General features: G+C 37.9%; 3 protein-coding genes across 9 annotated transcripts in view; 2 read left to right on the top strand and 1 right to left on the bottom strand.

Moving 5' to 3' along the window:
• ABI1 (abl interactor 1) overlaps nt 1-3,701 on the top strand; it is a 106,886-nt gene extending 103,185 nt beyond the window's left edge. For all 3 annotated transcript variants that reach the window (XM_058183092.1, XM_058183093.1, XM_058183091.1), the window contains one exon: nt 1,255-3,701. In XM_058183092.1, the coding sequence (XP_058039075.1) occupies nt 1,255-1,430 (176 nt within the window). In that variant the 3' untranslated portion in view covers nt 1,431-3,701. The remainder of the gene's footprint in view (nt 1-1,254) is intronic.
• A 156-nt stretch (nt 3,702-3,857) lies between these two features.
• Nucleotides 3,858-17,116, bottom strand: PDSS1 (decaprenyl diphosphate synthase subunit 1). 3 transcript variants are annotated; one of them, XM_058183095.1, is made up of 11 exons: nt 16,937-17,116; nt 14,716-14,780; nt 13,299-13,428; nt 13,044-13,174; nt 12,308-12,453; nt 11,330-11,437; nt 11,125-11,234; nt 8,901-8,981; nt 8,626-8,739; nt 6,628-6,708; nt 3,858-4,243 (listed from the first exon to the last, which is right to left on the bottom strand). In XM_058183095.1, exons 1-11 carry the CDS (start codon nt 17,114-17,116, stop codon nt 4,103-4,105), a joined length of 1,287 nt encoding a protein of 428 aa, XP_058039078.1. In that variant the 3' UTR covers nt 3,858-4,102. The 3 variants fall into 3 exon arrangements, with proteins under 3 accessions (XP_058039078.1, XP_058039080.1, XP_058039079.1); XM_058183097.1 differs by lacking the exons at nt 13,044-13,174; nt 16,937-17,116; XM_058183096.1 differs by lacking the exons at nt 13,044-13,174; nt 14,716-14,780; nt 16,937-17,116 and having other exon boundaries at nt 13,299-14,709.
• LOC131198441 (protein adenylyltransferase SelO-like) overlaps nt 17,097-17,259 on the top strand; it is a 55,618-nt gene continuing 55,455 nt past the window's right edge. For 2 of the 3 annotated variants that reach the window (XM_058183086.1, XM_058183085.1), the window contains exon 1: nt 17,097-17,227. In XM_058183086.1, the coding sequence (XP_058039069.1) occupies nt 17,115-17,227 (113 nt within the window). In that variant the 5' untranslated portion in view covers nt 17,097-17,114. The remainder of the gene's footprint in view (nt 17,228-17,259) is intronic. The other variant, XM_058183088.1, reaches the window with a different exon arrangement.

Below are 17,259 nucleotides of genomic sequence, written 5' to 3'. Positions count from 1 at the left end.
TCATACACTGCTCACTCACATTTTTGGGCTACATGTAATTTTGACACAACAACATTTGTGGTTTGAGGTAAATAACCAAGTAAAGTAAAGTAATGTCCCATCATTTGAAGGATTGTATGTCTGTAACAAGAATGAGAATTTAATTGGTAGCGTGCCAAATTTTGTGGGTGGTGGTAATTGGGCTTTATTTTCCTAACACAGAAATAAATTTGAGGAAGCATGAAACTTCCTTTTACCCACTTAGTTTATCTAGTTCAGTAGGGAGTATCCAGAATGCAGAAATCACCATAAGGCCTTGGATGTTTTATCCAGCCAGCTCTTGAGGGTCACTTTATTTGAAATGTTAAGATTAGATTTGGGGTATTGTGCTTGCAGAGTGTGAGTTTTATTACTGTGTTTCCCCGAAAATATGTCCTACCCTGAAAGTAAGTCCTAGCTTAATTTTTACATGTGCGCCCAATATAAGCCGTACCCCAAAATATGCCCTAATTAAGACCCCACCCCATGTGCACAGGTAAAAATTAAGCTAGGGTGGGGATGGGGTGGTGGAGCTGCCCTACTACAGTTGCAGCCAGGGCTTGCACATCCTGACACCTGCCTTGCCGGCCCATTTCTTCAGCAGATGGCAAGGCTTTCCTGAAGGCTTCTGCAGTTGATAACAGAGCTCTGTTCTGATCTGGAGCTGTGTTATAAGCTGCAGAGCCCTTCAGGAAAGCCTTGGCGGACGCAGAAGTTCCTAAAGACCTCTGACCGCAAAAAGAAGGCTAGGAACGATGTGCATAAGTGAGGTGAATCAGTGGAAGACAACCCCCTCCCCCTTAAAAACAAGACATGGTGCCTTTTTTGTTGCAAAAAAATATAAGACAGGGTCTTATTTTCAGGGGAACACGGGTACTAGAATGCAGAAATAGTCATTTCATCTGTTCAGTCAGTCTGGTACTGACTGACTCCCATACCCACTTAATTTGTTCCTACAAGATAAAATTGATGTATGGTTGACTAATTCCTAGAAATTACAAAACTGTGGAGAATTCTAGTCTCACCCAGCTGGGTGACTTTGGATCAGTCCCTCTTTTTCAGTGCAAACCACTTCATACAGATACTTTTATGAGGAAAACGGGAGAAAAAAGAACATTGGAAGTGGGGTGGGGACAGAGGTAAAACGAAAAATGTGAATTGACATGAAAACCCTAGAAATGATTTTAGAACAACTTGTGACAAAATTCATTGGTACCTCTCTTTCCATTTTTCTAGTTGTTGCCATATATGACTATACAAAGGACAAGGATGATGAGCTATCGTTTATGGAGGGCGCAATCATTTATGTGATAAAGAAGAATGATGATGGTTGGTATGAAGGCGTATGCAACAGAGTGACTGGCCTGTTTCCTGGAAATTATGTTGAATCAATCATGCACTATGCAGATTAATTCTTTTTTCAGGCCAGGCTTTGCCTTCAGTCATGCCATAATGATCTACAAAGGATAAATTAACACTTGTCTTAATGCTCCTTAAAATGTGCACATCCTTTCCAGGCCATATTGTTTAAATGGCATGATTGAATGTTCATCTGTAAGCATCTGTTTCTGGAGTTTGTAAAATGAACAAATGTTTTAGGGATGTGCAGAATGGAATGGTTTCTCCTCAGAAGTTTGGTATTTTCCCCGGAATGGACCAGTCTGAACATTCTGGGTGAGGTTTGTTCCTCCAGAAGTCTTTTTTTGGGATCAGAAAGAGAGTCCTAGTGTTCAAATTCATCTTGTGCTTCTAAAACAAGAGTTCTACAAATCAGTTCGTGTTCTGAAAGATACACTTCCAGAAACATACAACCAGAATGATTGGATTGGCCCATTTCAGAGGGAGAAACAGAACATTCCAAGGAAAAACTATTCTGTTTTGCAAATAACTGAGCTGTTTATTACTGATTATGCTTATTTACCTATGCGTTGTTTTCTACGACCAGCCTAAATATTCTGGGGAAGTAGGGTATAAACTATTTAATGACTCAAGATTCAAATCGTGCCATTGTTTTCTTTTCTCAGTGCAACAGCGTGATAAACTAACAACTGTTAGACTAACTTTAAATCTGGTTGAAAAGTTTAATAATGCTGGTCATTTACCTTTATTTAGACTATTGCTCATCCTCAAAATATAGTATTTGTTTAAAAGCATGCATAAAAACTTATGTATTGAATTACACTTTCTTCTGAAAATCCAAGATGCTTCCAATTTGTTGTAATCTTTTACTGGAGTTCTTTCACTAAGAGTCTATTCCAGTGAGTCCTTTGAGTCTCTTATCGAATATGTCCATGTGAATCAAAGATGGGTGGTCTTATGATGTGTGTGTAATTTGTACCTGAGTTTTTAATAAGTAAAATTGCATTGACTTTTCCATTCATAAATACATAAATGAACCAAAGGTCTTGTCCATTACTTTTGTTGGCTTGCCTTGCTTTGCAAAGCAATATTGAAGCATGTTGACTTACCAAATTTCCCCCTTATCAACAGGGTCATTTTTAATTTCAGGTTCAAAACACCCCAATAAAGGGAAAAATATACTTCTGCAGGTTACCATATATTCAGATTGCACTTATTATTTGGCATATTCATTAGTAAAGGATACTTTTGAGTAGCAACTATTGGAAATAGAAAGCACATCAATAAAAGGCTGATAGGAGAAAGTATAAAGCAAAGTTGTTCTCGCTTGCAAAAATGCCCATTAGTTTTCGTTTTAGATGACTTACCAGGTTGCAGTGATCTGGGAGCAGTTTTAGAGCAGAAATCTGTTTCTCTTCTTAGCTACCAGAGAGTGCCCATGGATGGTGAAGTTTATAATGATAATGCATCACAGCATAGGTGAATTAAACATTTAATCACTTTTTAATTTTTGCTGCAATTGTACTTTTCCTGTAGCAAGCAGCCTTTTGCTGTAGAACTGCCTTAAGAGAGAAGCTTTAATGACACATTGCAAAAATAAATGAATGTGCAGAAGGTGGGCGAACAAACAATCAATCCCAAGTGACTCTTCTGTTTAAAACTATGAAAATTTCTTGCTTTGCTGAAAGTAAATTTTCACCACTGGAGGATTTTCTACTGATTCCCCCCGCCCCCCACATCACTATATTTAAGCAGCACCTATTTAGGAATACAGCTCTTGCGAGCTTAGCAGGATGTATTTCCATAGCAATGCTGTTTCTAGTCAGGCATCCTACTAAAAGAGCAAGAACAGCTTATGTAGAAAAAGATATAGATTGTTGTGCCATCCACTTGGCTTTTAGCAGTAGAACATCTCCAGTTTGAGCACAAGATCAGGTCACATTTCTGGTTTTGGATAGTACACAAGTTAAATCATAAAGGGATTGATTGCATTGTGTAGTAAAGATTTATTTAGGCTCGATTGTGTCCTAATGGGCATTAGATGACCAATAAGCAAGTGTACTAAATACAAGAACAATAGTAATATCTATCAACATTCAATATTGAAAGATCCCTTGGCTTGTTGTTCCTGAAATGAACCTAATTGCTTTATTTGCCTTTTCCTGATTGTTAACATGTTATTTCTGACATCAAACATCAACCCATGAAACATATTTGTATTCCCTTTATAAATTGGAACACTTCTTGATTTGTATATAACCTGTTTTAATTATAACAAGTATGTACAGTCTTTTATAATAAACCATTCTTTAATTTTCTGGGTACTTTGGAATTCTAACAGGCAATTTTAATTATCCGAGGAGTTGGTTATACTCCCAGCGCACATGAGGAACTGCAAAAATAATTTAATACACTGATTGTATTTTATTGTTTGTGACCTTCAGCATCAATAGTGAACAGTGTAAACAAATGCCCACATAAAAGAAGAAACCTCTTCATTAAAAACATAGATACCACGTGCGGCTATCAATTTAACAGAGTGATTGTGTTTCACTGTTGCATAAGGCTTTCTTCAATAAAAGCATTTCATAAGCCTAGTTACTTAACTAGGAAAACTTTAAAAAAAATAATGGGAACTGCACCAGAAGCAAGCCAAGATGTTCTGAAACTGTTTAGGCACAGTCTGGTAAAATAGCTGCCAGAATCACCAGGAAGAAGAAAAGGGTTATTTGTCTCGAGACAAGACAATTTCTGCCAGGTGCATAAGAGCATCTCTTTCTGGAGATGGTCGAAGCTTGCTAATCTCCTTCACTGCCTCATGGCAATAACGCTGTGCGAGGTAGTTTGTTTGCTGTATGCCACCGCTCTAAGGAAAGACCAAAATATTAAAGGAGGAGTTAGTGAACTGCTGTTTCCCCATTCTGCAGTTGGTTTGTGAGAGTTTAGTTGATTCTTTTTTAGAACTGCATTTTATAGTTCCTTACAATTTTAAGGTAAACGTAGATTTAAGCTACTTTGAAAAGTTCCCTATATGCTTTATATCACCATGGATGCCATGATTTATGAAAATGTTCCTTGAGTCTTAAACAACACTCAATATACCCAACTCACTAAATATAAAAATCGACAATCTGCCGAGAGAAGCCTGCATGAATTACCAAGACAATATTTACCTGATCCACTTTCAGTATGATCATCTGTTAGATCAGTGTTTTTTCAAACTTGGCAACTTTAAGATGTGTTTACTTCAATTCCTAGAATTCCTCAGCCAGTCTGGTGACTGAGGAATTCTGGGAGTTGAAGTCCACAAATAGCAATAGCACTTACTTATATACCGCTTCATAATGCTTTACAGCCTCTCTAAGCGGTTTACAGAGTCAGCCTATTGCCCCCAACAATATGGGTCCTCATTTCCTTGGAAGGATGGAAGGCTGAGTCAACACTGAGCCTGATGAGGTTTGATCTGCCAAACTGCTGGCAGCCAGTGATCAGCAGAAGTAGCCTGCAGTATTGCACTCTAACCACTATGCCACCGAAGTCCTTTCTTAACATCTTAAAGTTGCCAGTGTTTGAAAAACACCGTGCTAGATGCATATCCCTATAGGAGCTAGACAACTTACTGTATTTTTCGCACTATAAGATGCACTACCCCCCAAAAAAAGTGGGTGGAAATTTTTGTGCAACTTTATAGAATGCAATATTACGGCGGGGGGAAGGTGGCTGGTGCCTGTCATCACTGCTGCCATTCACTGCTGGGGAACATTGGGGTCTTTGCTGCCGAGCAGCTGATTGACGGTTGGATCGGCCTCCCGGAATGTTGCCGATCAGCTGCTCTAGGTGGCGGGGGTTGCCGCCAGCACCACCAATCCCCACTGCCTAGAACAGCTGATCGGCGGTATTCCGATCCAACCATCAATCAATCAGCTGCTTAGCAGCAAAGACTCCAGTGTTCCCTGGTAGTGGCAGCAGCTCAGCTCAGTTGACTGGTGGTGGACACAATGGAGTAGAGCCCTTATGAGCCACGTGCTGGGGCTGTGATCACATGCTGAAGCTGACCAGGCTGTTTGCTGCAAGGACACCAGCCAGATGAATACCAGATGGATGCTGGGAGGAAGAGGCAGATTTTTTTTCTTGTTTTCCTCCTCTAAAGCTAATGTGTGTCTTATAGTGCGAAAAATACGATATATGGGAGATGTATGTATCTCCCTTCCCTTTATCCCATACAACACGGATGTCAAACTCGCGGCGTCACGTTGCTGTCATATGACGTATCGCAACATTTTCCCCCTTCATGCAACTGGGGTGGGCATGGCCTGTGTGTGATGGTCCCAGATTGCAGGCCGCCCGTTTAACACCCCTGCCATACAATAATATTTTGAATAAGACTGTGCTAAAACAAAATTACTTGGCCCAAAGTTATCCTAGGAATTTTCATGGCTAAAAATGGTCTTGAATTTGGGCCTATTTTCTAGTCCCATCCTCAATTACTACACCACACTGGTTTTCCATGAACATTTGGATTCTATAAAGGAATATCTTGACTTACACTCCATGAACATTTGAACAGTTCTATGCAAGAAACTAATGAATATATTTTCTTGCAAAATGTTGTTAGTTGCGAAGTTGTGTCCAACCCATCGCGACCCCATGGACAACGTTCCTCCAGGCCTTCCTATCCTCTGCCATCCTCTGGAGTCCATTTAAGCTCATCTTGCAAAATATCGTCTTATTAAAATATTTAATCTGTGCTAATATATAATAATTGCTGTAGCATGTACATGATTTACTACAGATGCTGTAACTTTAATAACAGAATCAGACACACAGGATGTCAATGCCAGCATGGTGTGTTTTCTCTAAAAAAATAAAGAGGTAGTACTTGTTTAACAACTGTCCCGTTTAGTTATTTTTTGAAGTTATGACAATACTGAAAAAATAATTACAATCAGTCCTTGCATTTCCGGTAAGCAGAATCAAACAGAGAAGCTGAAAGTAAAACTGCAAGTCATGTCACTTTATGTCTCGCTTAATGACCACAGTGGAACTGAGATTGTAAGTATTGTGGTCATGTGATGTCTCGCTTAGCAATAGTGTTGCAGGTCCCAACTGTGGTTGTTAAGCGAGGACCAGATGTACTTCAATCAACATTGTATCACTTGGTGTTTTGTCTGCAAGGAAGAGTCAAATCATAAGAGTATACCAAATTTTCTTTAGGAACAACCAATACTTTTAATAAAGGTTTTGTCTCACCTGTAATACGAATTCCTGGGCACGTTGGACATCACCTGGGTAGGTGAATCGCCTCATTATCATGGCATTAATTTCTGGGAACTAGAACAGAGAAAAGTATAATTACCCCATCCTTGGCAGTTCTTTGCCTACTGATGCAATCTAAATCCAGGCACAGCTACATGAGGTTTTTTTGTAGCTTGCTGGATGTTTTTCTCCTCACGATCCACAATTCTATCAGAAGCAACCTCACAGAAGTAGCTGAGGGGTCCTTGGTGCTCTCTGAGCTTGCTTGTTTTCTTGCAGACGTTTTATTACCCTAACTATGTAGCATTATCAGTGCTAGTCATACTGGGGACACTCAAATGAAGGCAGGTTAAGAAATTATGCTATCTGACGGTGTTCATAATTTGCAATCAAACCAAGCGAAACTGAGTTGATGATCTGAAAATGTCTGTTTCACTTTAATTCATTTCCCAGAATGGATCACAATATATTTAGGAGAAAAATTGTCATTTGAAAAAAATCCAACTACAGTGCTGGATTCTATATGAGTTAGTATATATGCAGGTGTGACAAATTGGCTCAAACGTTAGAATGTTCTTTCTTTTTCAACAGTATAATTTGGCCAGAACTTACAAGCTTTACTATCCTTCCCTATTGATTATAATCAAAAATTACTGTACTCACATCTTTACAATCCCTTGAATTCAATCAATTATCAGGCTCAACTGAAAGGAAAGAGCATCACTTTTATATTAATTTGTGAATTTTTCATATGAGGTACAGTAAATGGATTGAATGATTTAGCAAAACAAGGACAAGTCAAATCCAGCGTTTGACTGATTTTGGCTTAGTGTGTTTTATAAAGGTAAAGGTTTCCTCTTTCCAGTCATGTCCAACTCTAGGAGCGTTGCTCATCTCTGTTTCTTAGCCAAGGAAGTAAGAATTGTCCAAAGACATTTCTATATCTATGGCCAGCATGACTATGTCAAGGTGCATGGAACGCGGGTTACTGTCCCACTGAAATGATACCTATTTATCTATTTGCATTCGCATGCTTTCAAACTGCTAGGTAATCAGGAACTGAAGCTAGAACAGGAGCTCATCCCATTTCATAATGCTCGGGTCTCCAACCTTGGTTGTCAACTTTTCAGTTTTAACCACTGAGCCATCGTGCTGTTAGTGTGTTATATTCAACAAGCCAATGAAGTTTGTTTTAAAAAAGCGTCGATAAATCACAAATTGAGAACCAGTTTAGTGTAATGGTTAAAGGATCAGGCTAGAAATGGGGAGACCAGTAGTTCTAATCCCACCTTGGGCAGAAAGGGTCCCTTTTGGCCACTCACTCACTCAAGGAGGCAATGACAAACCACTTCTGAAAAACGCTGGTAAAATTTACAGTGATCTGTCCAGGCAGCCTTCCAGAATCAGATACAGTTGAACCGAATCCTATTGCCAATTAATATGAAGGTTAAATGCAACTTCCAACGATGTAAAACCTTGGAACACTTAAACCCAGACAGGTTTCTACAATGAACTTTTAATGATCCAGTCAATAAACTTAACCGTGTCTTGGGTTGCTAATTTGATTTAGGATAATAAGAAACCAATTAAAGGTTAGTACAGGGGTGAAATTCACTTACTTTCCCTACTGGTTCGTCAATGTGCATATATTGTGTATTTTCCGTCATCTGTGCATGCGCAGAGCCTCCTGTGCATGCGCAGCTTAAAATGTCACAAAAAAGTGACATCATGATGTCCGCATGGGTGAGCGGAGCCTCCTGCAGCCACCGCTACCAGTTCGCCCTAGCTGGATAAAACCAGTTGAATTTCACCCCGGGTTAGTATCTTTTATTGCTTCTGATTTGAAAAGCATCTGTGGAGGCTACCTTTCCTTCCTTTAGCATCTTCCTTTTTTTCTTCAAAGCATGCATACACAACAATACTTTTAAATTTTAGCATAAATAAAAGACATGTAATATCTTGGGAAGAAAGTGCAGTCTCTATTGTTCATACCTGCTGGCAAGCAAATAAGACGGGCCCAGTGGCTATTCCAAGTTTAAGGTCCGCTGATGCAGGCTTTCCTAGCTGTTCAGAACATGATGTAAAATCCAGTACATCATCTACCAGCTACAGTAAACAAAGAATATACAATACGAAGTTTACAAGAAATTCTTGCAAGGATCCAAGTAAAGCACACACGTATAAATGCTCCAAACCTCCCCCTTTTTAGCATTTTATTTGATTGGTAAAAACTCTGTGTCTTTAAGTCATCATTCTTTATACATTACCTGAAATGCTATCCCAAGGTTTTTTCCATATAGATATGCAATTTCATGAACTTTTGGATCAGGACAGCCTAGTATAGAAACCTGAAAAGGAAAAAAGAACAGAATCTTTGGCTATTTCCCATTATTCATATGTGCCAACAATCCATTAACAATAGAGAAGCAGACATCAATAGCTGCATTCTGCCTAGTCCGCCTTTATATATCCAGAGTTTAAAAAAATTAAGTTATGAGAAAGACAACAGGAAAGCATTAAAAACAGGGTCTTCCAAATGTCTGAAGAGCTTTGGGGATAGAGATAGATAGATCGATAGGTAGGTAGGTAGATGATAGTTATATACATAGAAAGGCAGAAAGATAGATAAACAAATAGATGGAGATACCTTTATATTCAAAAATGGATTGACTTTTAAATATTTAATATAGTTACATATATATAACTGCAAACACAGGCTAACACATATAATAAGATTATGATTGCAAAATGATTTGTTTGTTTTACAGTCATCAAATTTCATTGTAACATAAAGAGAAGCACTATAATAAATGTTGAGAGACCCATAGTTAACTATCATTTTTATTACCTTTACTAATAGTATTCTTTACCTATCAGACAGCAAAGTTGATGTATAATCATAAAATAACCATTGTGGCAAAAATCTACGCAGTATTGGAAAGTCAGTTATACAACACTTTCTTTACTTACACCGGAAAGTAGAGCAAAAAGTATTCAATGAAAAATACTATTCCTATAAATAATTATTTTAAATACCTACTAGCCTAATGTCTGAAGAGGACTGTATATTACAGAAAAGTTAATAGGACAGGCACTGATTATTATATATTTAGGGTGCCAAACCTTTTGGCTTTAAACCAGCACTTTTAAACTATGCTTGTCAATAAAATATCTTCTAAGTTGTTAGAAAATTGTGTGATCCACTCTATGAAATACATCTATGAAAATTTGCATTTGCTCTTCTTTTCAAGATAAACCATATCCAGAATTCACAAAGATATGAATCTCTCTGGCCAGATCCTTCCAAAGCATGCAAGAAAAAAATGGTGCCTTCTATCAGGACCTCACTTTCCAAGCATTCTAATGGTTTAAGGATCTATGGTCTAACTCAGTGGTTCCCAACCTTTTCTTGTTTGAGGCACAACCTTTTCTTGTTTGAGGCACCCTTGGAAAGCCTTTCAAAAGTTCCCGGCACCCTTATAAGGAAATAGATATTTAAAATCTCCGTAGCTCAAAAGTTCCCGGCACCCTCAAAAGATCTCACGGCACCCCTTAGTGCCGCGGCACACTGGTTGGGAACCACTGGTCTAACTTCTACACTCATCTAATACTGATTTTTCATCTGGAACAGGGCTTACATCTAATTCCAGATTAGGAATACATATGAACAAAGTAGGACTGATCATCCATTAGTTTGCCCATCTATGATCTCTAATTGCAGGCAAGTGTAATCTGTAATTTTTTTAAGGTGCTGTGTGAGGCGTTTGGTTGCCATCATATTTTTTAAATGGCCAAAATTTCAAGAAATCACCAGATTTCTGATATTTTCTCATCCAGTATGTGATAAGAAATTCAATAACATCTCATAAGATTCTATGAACTTGCACTTAATTATTTAAAAACAAAACAAAACAATATTCTATTTTGGAATTCTGCAGATACCATCTGGGGAGGCACACACATTGCACTTCCCGAAAACATTGCATTGTTAAACCATGGCTTATATAATGGGCTCCTTTTTTATTGTGAAATGCATTAAAAAAACGTTGGGAATATCTGTTTAGTATTTCTCCTGTCTTCTTGGAATCACCTGAAATAATGCAGCACAAGGTGAATCAAAGAAAGTTCAACTGAAATGCTAAGTAACACCTTGATAGCACCATAACTGTAAAACCATTATTTGCTCAATCAAGTTATTTCTATAAGTTCAATGCCTTCTCTGAAACTGATGATGCAGGAAACTAAATTCATCATAACTGGTTTTTGTTTTGAATGAAGCTCCCACTTTTTCATTAGGTTTAATGTACTGGTTAAGTTATTTTCTCTCTTATTTTTCTCTCTGGAAAATGAATGAAAGATACCACTGCAGCCATTTTGTCAAAGCCCTTTATATTCTTAAGCTTGTTGAAAAAAAATTCAGTCTTCTAATTCCTAATCTGTCTCTCCTCCACACATTAATATAAATTAACAGAAAAGATGGAACGTACATACTGCTTTACAGCTGTGTGCTATAAGACTTGCAGTCTTCTTAAAAGTTTTTTCAAGGTAGTGAGAAAACCTCTCATTTTCATTTTCTTTGGAACCCAGCTGGAGAAATTCACCTGAGAGAGGTAAAAAGGATCAATAGTGTTAGCAACTAATTGCCAAGGAAATGGAATTGCAGTTATTTCTAGTTACGTTGCTAAAAAAGCCTTACCACGCACCAGATCTTCAATCACTTGCGTTATTAGAGAAAGGACAGTTGTGTTCCCAATACGTGCTAAAACTAAAGATGCCGTAGAGAGGATGAAATCACCAGCTAAGACTGCCTGAAAAAGAATAATTGATTTTAAAATACTCTAGCTGGAACCATTATTCAATTTACAGCTTTGCATACCATTTTTAAAAAAAATCTTGTAGTCAGGGAACCTGCCAACAAATAAATCTGGAAGGCAACTTCAGAAATGCAATTTCAAAGGACAACACATTTTATATTTTTTCCTCACTGATATAAAACATTTTCTTTTCATAAACTGTAAGCCAGAATGATAAGACAATGAGAGATTGGAAAGAAATTGTGGGAGTTGAAGCCCATATATCTTAAAGTTACTAACGTTGAGAAACACTGTTTTATACCCCTAGAAATTTCACTTAGTTCCTTTCTCTTGAGAAAATTCAAGAGCGGGGTTGAGGCTCCACTCTTCTGCCAAGAGGAAGTTTCTTTACATGAAATTATTACATCAACAGCTATTATCTACACATAGCTAGCAAAACTGAATCCCCTTATATATGTTTGTGGGAGTTTCAACCGCATATACAAAGCTTAATGGCAACTGTTGGGCATCCAGAAAGAACTAGAGTTTTCTTTTTTAAAAAACAAAAGTTAATATCTACTTTCAATTATTTCACTTTCGTCCCTAAACCTAAACTGTTCAATCAAGCTGTTGTGATCTTGCTCCTTTCTGAGCCCCTGGTTAGAGAAGGTGGTAAACTCCTTCTGGACTTATCAACAATCAATAATCCTTCTGGGATAGTTTAGGTGGTTTCACTGATTGTTGATTTTTCTTTGGGCTCTTCCTTGGACATATATTTTGTATCTTTCTTGTACTGTATTGCTCCATTTTGTGTCATGCAGATAAATCAATCAAGTAACATTCCCACTTCAACAACACTTTGTATAGCTAAGAAAAAATACTTGCCTTCCTTTCCCCCCAGATTTGATTAACAGTAACTTTTCCTCTTCGTGAATTAGCATCATCAATTACATCATCATGAACTAGTGTAGCGGTATGGATCATTTCTGCAATTAATGCTATGGAGCGCTGGTTTGCCTTCACTTCTCTAAGATTGAGACGTGGGAAGAGGATAAGAAAAATGTAGCATGTCAACCCTGTTAGAATAGCTTGAACAATACAGAAAAAGACAGGTGATATCAAGTCAGATTCAAAAATTTTGGAGACCATGCAAATTCTTGCCATATCCATTTATCTTCTGCAATAATAAATAGCTTTTCTTTGAACCTATCCGCTGGCCTTATCTATTGACTTTCTATTCTTCTACTTTCCTCAACTGTTTTTAAATAAATTATCCACTTCTACATCACGGCAAATAGGCATGTTTCAGCTTGCTAATCTTCTAGCAGTTGCCCTGATAATAATGAAACGATTAATGTTTGGAGTTCAGTTAAAGTTTATAATGAAATTAATATTTCATATTTAATGTAGAAGAGGAAGTATAGAATTAAATTTGAAAAATAAATACTGTAAATCAGGGCACAGTAGTGTAGGATATGTACATGGTGAGAAATTATTCTCTCTTATTCTAAATAAGAGACAAGAAGCTTGAATATCTGCTAAATCTTGTTGCTACTTGCTTTTGTATGGGAACAAACCTTAACTCTAATAATTCAAAAATAAAAATTAGATATTTACCCAGAATTGTTATGATGAAAATTGCATGCTCTGGCCATTAGTGCCACAATAATTGGCCGAAAGGCCTTCCCTTTACCATCAAAGTAGTAGTCACACATTTCCTTAAGCTCTGTAGTAGAAACCTGTAATTCCTGCAAAAAGCCAAACAAAGCCTGTCTATATCTGCTAATCTAGACTTGCTTTATGACAATAAAGTCCTATCTAAAGAATGGTCTATTAGAGCTTCTTATCATAGCTCACCAAAAACATATTTACCTTTTTAATATCTTCATAGAGATTTTTCAAGTCTTTCCCTCCAAGTTTAAAAGGATCTTTGTATTGTTCATCTCTGACTGCTTTACCAATGCAATGAGTTTGCACTGTTGTATGTTGAAACCTAGCAAAACTTTTTGGGGAAGAAAGAAAATATTAACATAATCCCTGTAACTGAGGCAATTTGGTCATTGCTGCCCAGAAAAATAACACTATTGTAACAATCCTAATTGAATTTTTAAAAGAAAATACATAAAAAGAAATAGTTCTTTCAGCTTATCTACAAAGTTAAAAAAAAAACATTATTCAGTTAATACTGAGAAGGAAGGAGAACATAAGTTTTCTAAAATCATTAAGTTTGGAGATTTTGTGTGGATCTTGTGTTTGCATTAAGCAGAAGCAGTTATTTTGCAATTCTACTATTCAAAATGGATTTTGCCCTCTGCCCAAATTTTAACCATGGACAGGATAGAATTGTATTGTATCCAGTACAATTATTAGTTTCTGAGTCTCATACTTCTATCTTGCTTTAGCTACATCACAGAAAAAGACTAGCTGTTTAGGATCTATAAAATTATAAAAAACCTGAGGAAAAATAGTTTAAGCATTTTATTCAAATGTACTAAGTTATTATCTCCATGAGGGTCATAGATGGTTTTTAAATCTGATACACAATAAAAGAAATATTGTACCTTTGTGTGGACATGCATATGGAGAATAAAGCAAAAGTTGTCATTTTGTATTGAATTAAACAAATGAAACAAACCCACCAACTATTCCATTCTACACAGTTATTTTCCTTCCTCTAAAACAGGAGAACAAAAAAAATCCAGCACCAAGCTACATGTTATATAAGATATGGAATTATTGTCACTATTCCCACTACATTAATTTCTTATGTTTGGTGAAGCATACCATTTCAGTAAATCACCATGAAGTACCTTATATGATGTGTGCATATACGTAAGTGTATATCATATACATGTATATCATGTATGTAATAGCCAAAATTGCAAGTGATCACCAAGTTTCACAAGATTTTATCTTCCTCACTGTTTTGCAAAATCTTAGGCAGAAAGATAGTATTTCATACAATTTCCTATGTGATTTTGGCTGTTTTAATTTTTATTTAATTGAAATTTATTAGATGAGAATATTTGCTCTGTTTGTTTCAGCTGCTATATTAAGAAACATGCTTATATGATGATTATCAAAAATCTTATATATCGATTTAATGATTTATATTGAATGTAACTGTCAAAGATGGAAAAAAGACTAAATGATGCATGCAATTTAATATCTCATTGTTGCATCCTTCACAGTTAAACTTAAAAAGATACTGAAGTTACCTACTTTAGTATGACTTTACTTTAGTGTGACTATTTTTTATAATGTATATAGTAGAAAGCTTTCAACTTACCGCCAACATATACTATACATTTTTGGAAAAAATAGACACAGTCTTTCCCCTAAAAAACTAGATTTCTGCAGAAAGAGAAGAGGAAAAAAAAAAGAATATTTATTATCTATATTTTATGCAGAATTAAGATAGAATTAACAAAAGTTACTACGGGTTACAATGGCAATTGGAATCAGAATTTTGTTGCTAAATGATGTGGTTGTAAGGTGCAACATGATATGACGTGTCACTTAGTGACCAGTAAGTTCCAGTTGCCATCATAACTCCAGGAGCATATTAGTTAAGCGAAGACTTCAAATGAACATGGCGTGGGAGAAGACGGAAGTCCCAGGCAAGCAAGCTGGTGGGTAAGAGTTATGGATGAGTGGATGAATGTTATAGACAGAGGCCATGAGAGCAGGTGGGTAGGTGCCACAGGTAGGGAGGCAAAAAAGTAGCAGGAGGAGGAGCAAAACTTTATGTCATCTTTATGGTAAGGCTTTATGATAAGGTATGGTTTTTAATTGCAAACATATGGAAAGGGAACAAAAGAGAATGAGGTTAGTCGACTGAACAAGGTTAGAAGTTCTAAATTAGACCCATCTGGATTAAGAGGTCAATGGATTTTATTGCAGTTTATATGCATAGGGCATTTGAAGCTCAGACAACAAACAACTCAACACTCCACAGATATTTCCCCTTATATCCACTTTTCTGCAGAGATGTTGAGTGGTATACAAGTGGCCCACATACATGCAGTTGGAGATATAAGTTCCCTGGATTTGTCTCAATGAGTTTTAGCAACCATAGAAAATAAGGCAGGGAAGCATAATAAATTTCTTTCATTTGGAAAACCTTGTAATGTAATCATTACTAGCTTCTCTCTCTTTCTTTCTTTCTTTCTTTCTTTCTTTCTTTCTTTCTTTCTTTCTTTCTTTCTTTCTTATTACTCAACTCATGAACTGTTGCCATACTTTCTCTTGAAGATATTGGTTTGGAAGTATGTGAAAATGGGTTCAGATATCTACAATGAAATGCAATGGGCTGAGCAAAATAATAAAAAAAAATGCCTATTTCATCTCTGACATCTTGTAGAGGGCAGTAACTTGTGAATTGATGAACCTGGTTGAAAGACAACTTTTCTCAAACTTAGGTATGTGTTGAAGCAACAATACTTTTTATCCCACTTTTTTATACTTTGGCCAACTCAAGGCAACAAACGTACCTAATATTCATGCCTCCTATTTAACAACCAGTATAGTCTGTTGAGAATAATGCCCACTGGCAGATAATTTAATATTTCCAACTTGTAAGCCTTTTAAGAGATACCTTCAAGACAAGCAAACCACATCAACACATCTTGCTGCAATCTGTAACAGGATTGTACAGCAGGAAATACTGTTATTTTCTTTTCTCTGGCCTTTGCTTATTGCAATCCCTCTTCCTTTGCCCTTCTGCACATCTTAGTCATTATCTGTCACCCGGTGCCCTCCAAATGCCCCAGGCGACAAATTTAATTATTTATTTTATTTATTTATTTTATCAAATACATATTAAATAATATACATAAGTATAAGCATGAATTGAATACATACAATGAATACAATCTAAGGGAACATTAGGACAGGGAAGGTAGGCACGGTGGTGCTCTTATGCATGCCCCTTACTGACCTCTTAGGAATGGGGTGAGGTCAACAGTAGACAGTCTTAGGTTAAAGTTTTGGGGATTTTGAGAAGAGACCACAGAGTCTGGTAGTGCATTCCAGGCATTAACAACTCTGTTTCTGAAGTCATATTTTCTGCAACATATCTCATCAGCTGCACCCCAACATCACCGAAGGGATCTTGGGCAACTAACTTCCTTAGTCGTCGCGCCAGGCTTGGAAACCGCTTCCCTTTCCGCTCCTTGTTTTCTCTTCCTCCCCTCGCCTTTTCTTAAGAATACCATCCCCACAACCGACAAGGTGAACCCGGGCATTACAGTCGCCCCATATCTCAGGGCACCAGGGCTGGTAAACGTCGGCTTGGTTTCCAAGCGCTGGGCTGCTTCTGGAGGTTCCCAAAGGCGCTTCCTCCCCACCACCGCCTCCCCTCCGCCCGCGTCCTGGTGCAACCCCTTCCTTCTTCACCCGGGCGCCCGGAGCTCTCTCCCCGGGACCGGCTCCTCCGCTGGGACCTGCGATCGCTGCACCCATTCATTCCCTTCCTGACCTCCATTCGCCCCAATGCATCGCTAACTTACGGCCGTCTTCGGCACCGGCGCCGCCAGTTCATCGCCGGGCTGCTTGTTAGTGCCGCCCCCGCCGCCGCTGTCACTAGTGATTTCCAAGCCGCAGCTTCGCAAGCTGCTGAAGAGTCTCGCGGTCCGGGACGAAGCGGCGCATGAACAGCAGCAACAGCGAGGCCGACACCAGAGCGCCATGACTTCCGATTCAGATCGGACAATAGGCCCACCCCGCAATCGCCTCGGCTGCAGCAGCAGCAGCAGCAGCAGCAGCAGCGACCCGGACGCGGAAACTCCGGCTTGGCCAACGTGAGTGTGTCTTTCAACGCCGCCTTCCCGGG

The sequence above is a fragment of the Ahaetulla prasina genome, chromosome 4, assembly GCF_028640845.1.
Source record: "Ahaetulla prasina isolate Xishuangbanna chromosome 4, ASM2864084v1, whole genome shotgun sequence".
Lineage (NCBI taxonomy): Eukaryota > Metazoa > Chordata > Lepidosauria > Squamata > Colubridae > Ahaetulla > Ahaetulla prasina.
Note: the sequence above shows the minus strand (reverse complement) of the source record. Positions and strands in the feature narration are given on the sequence as shown.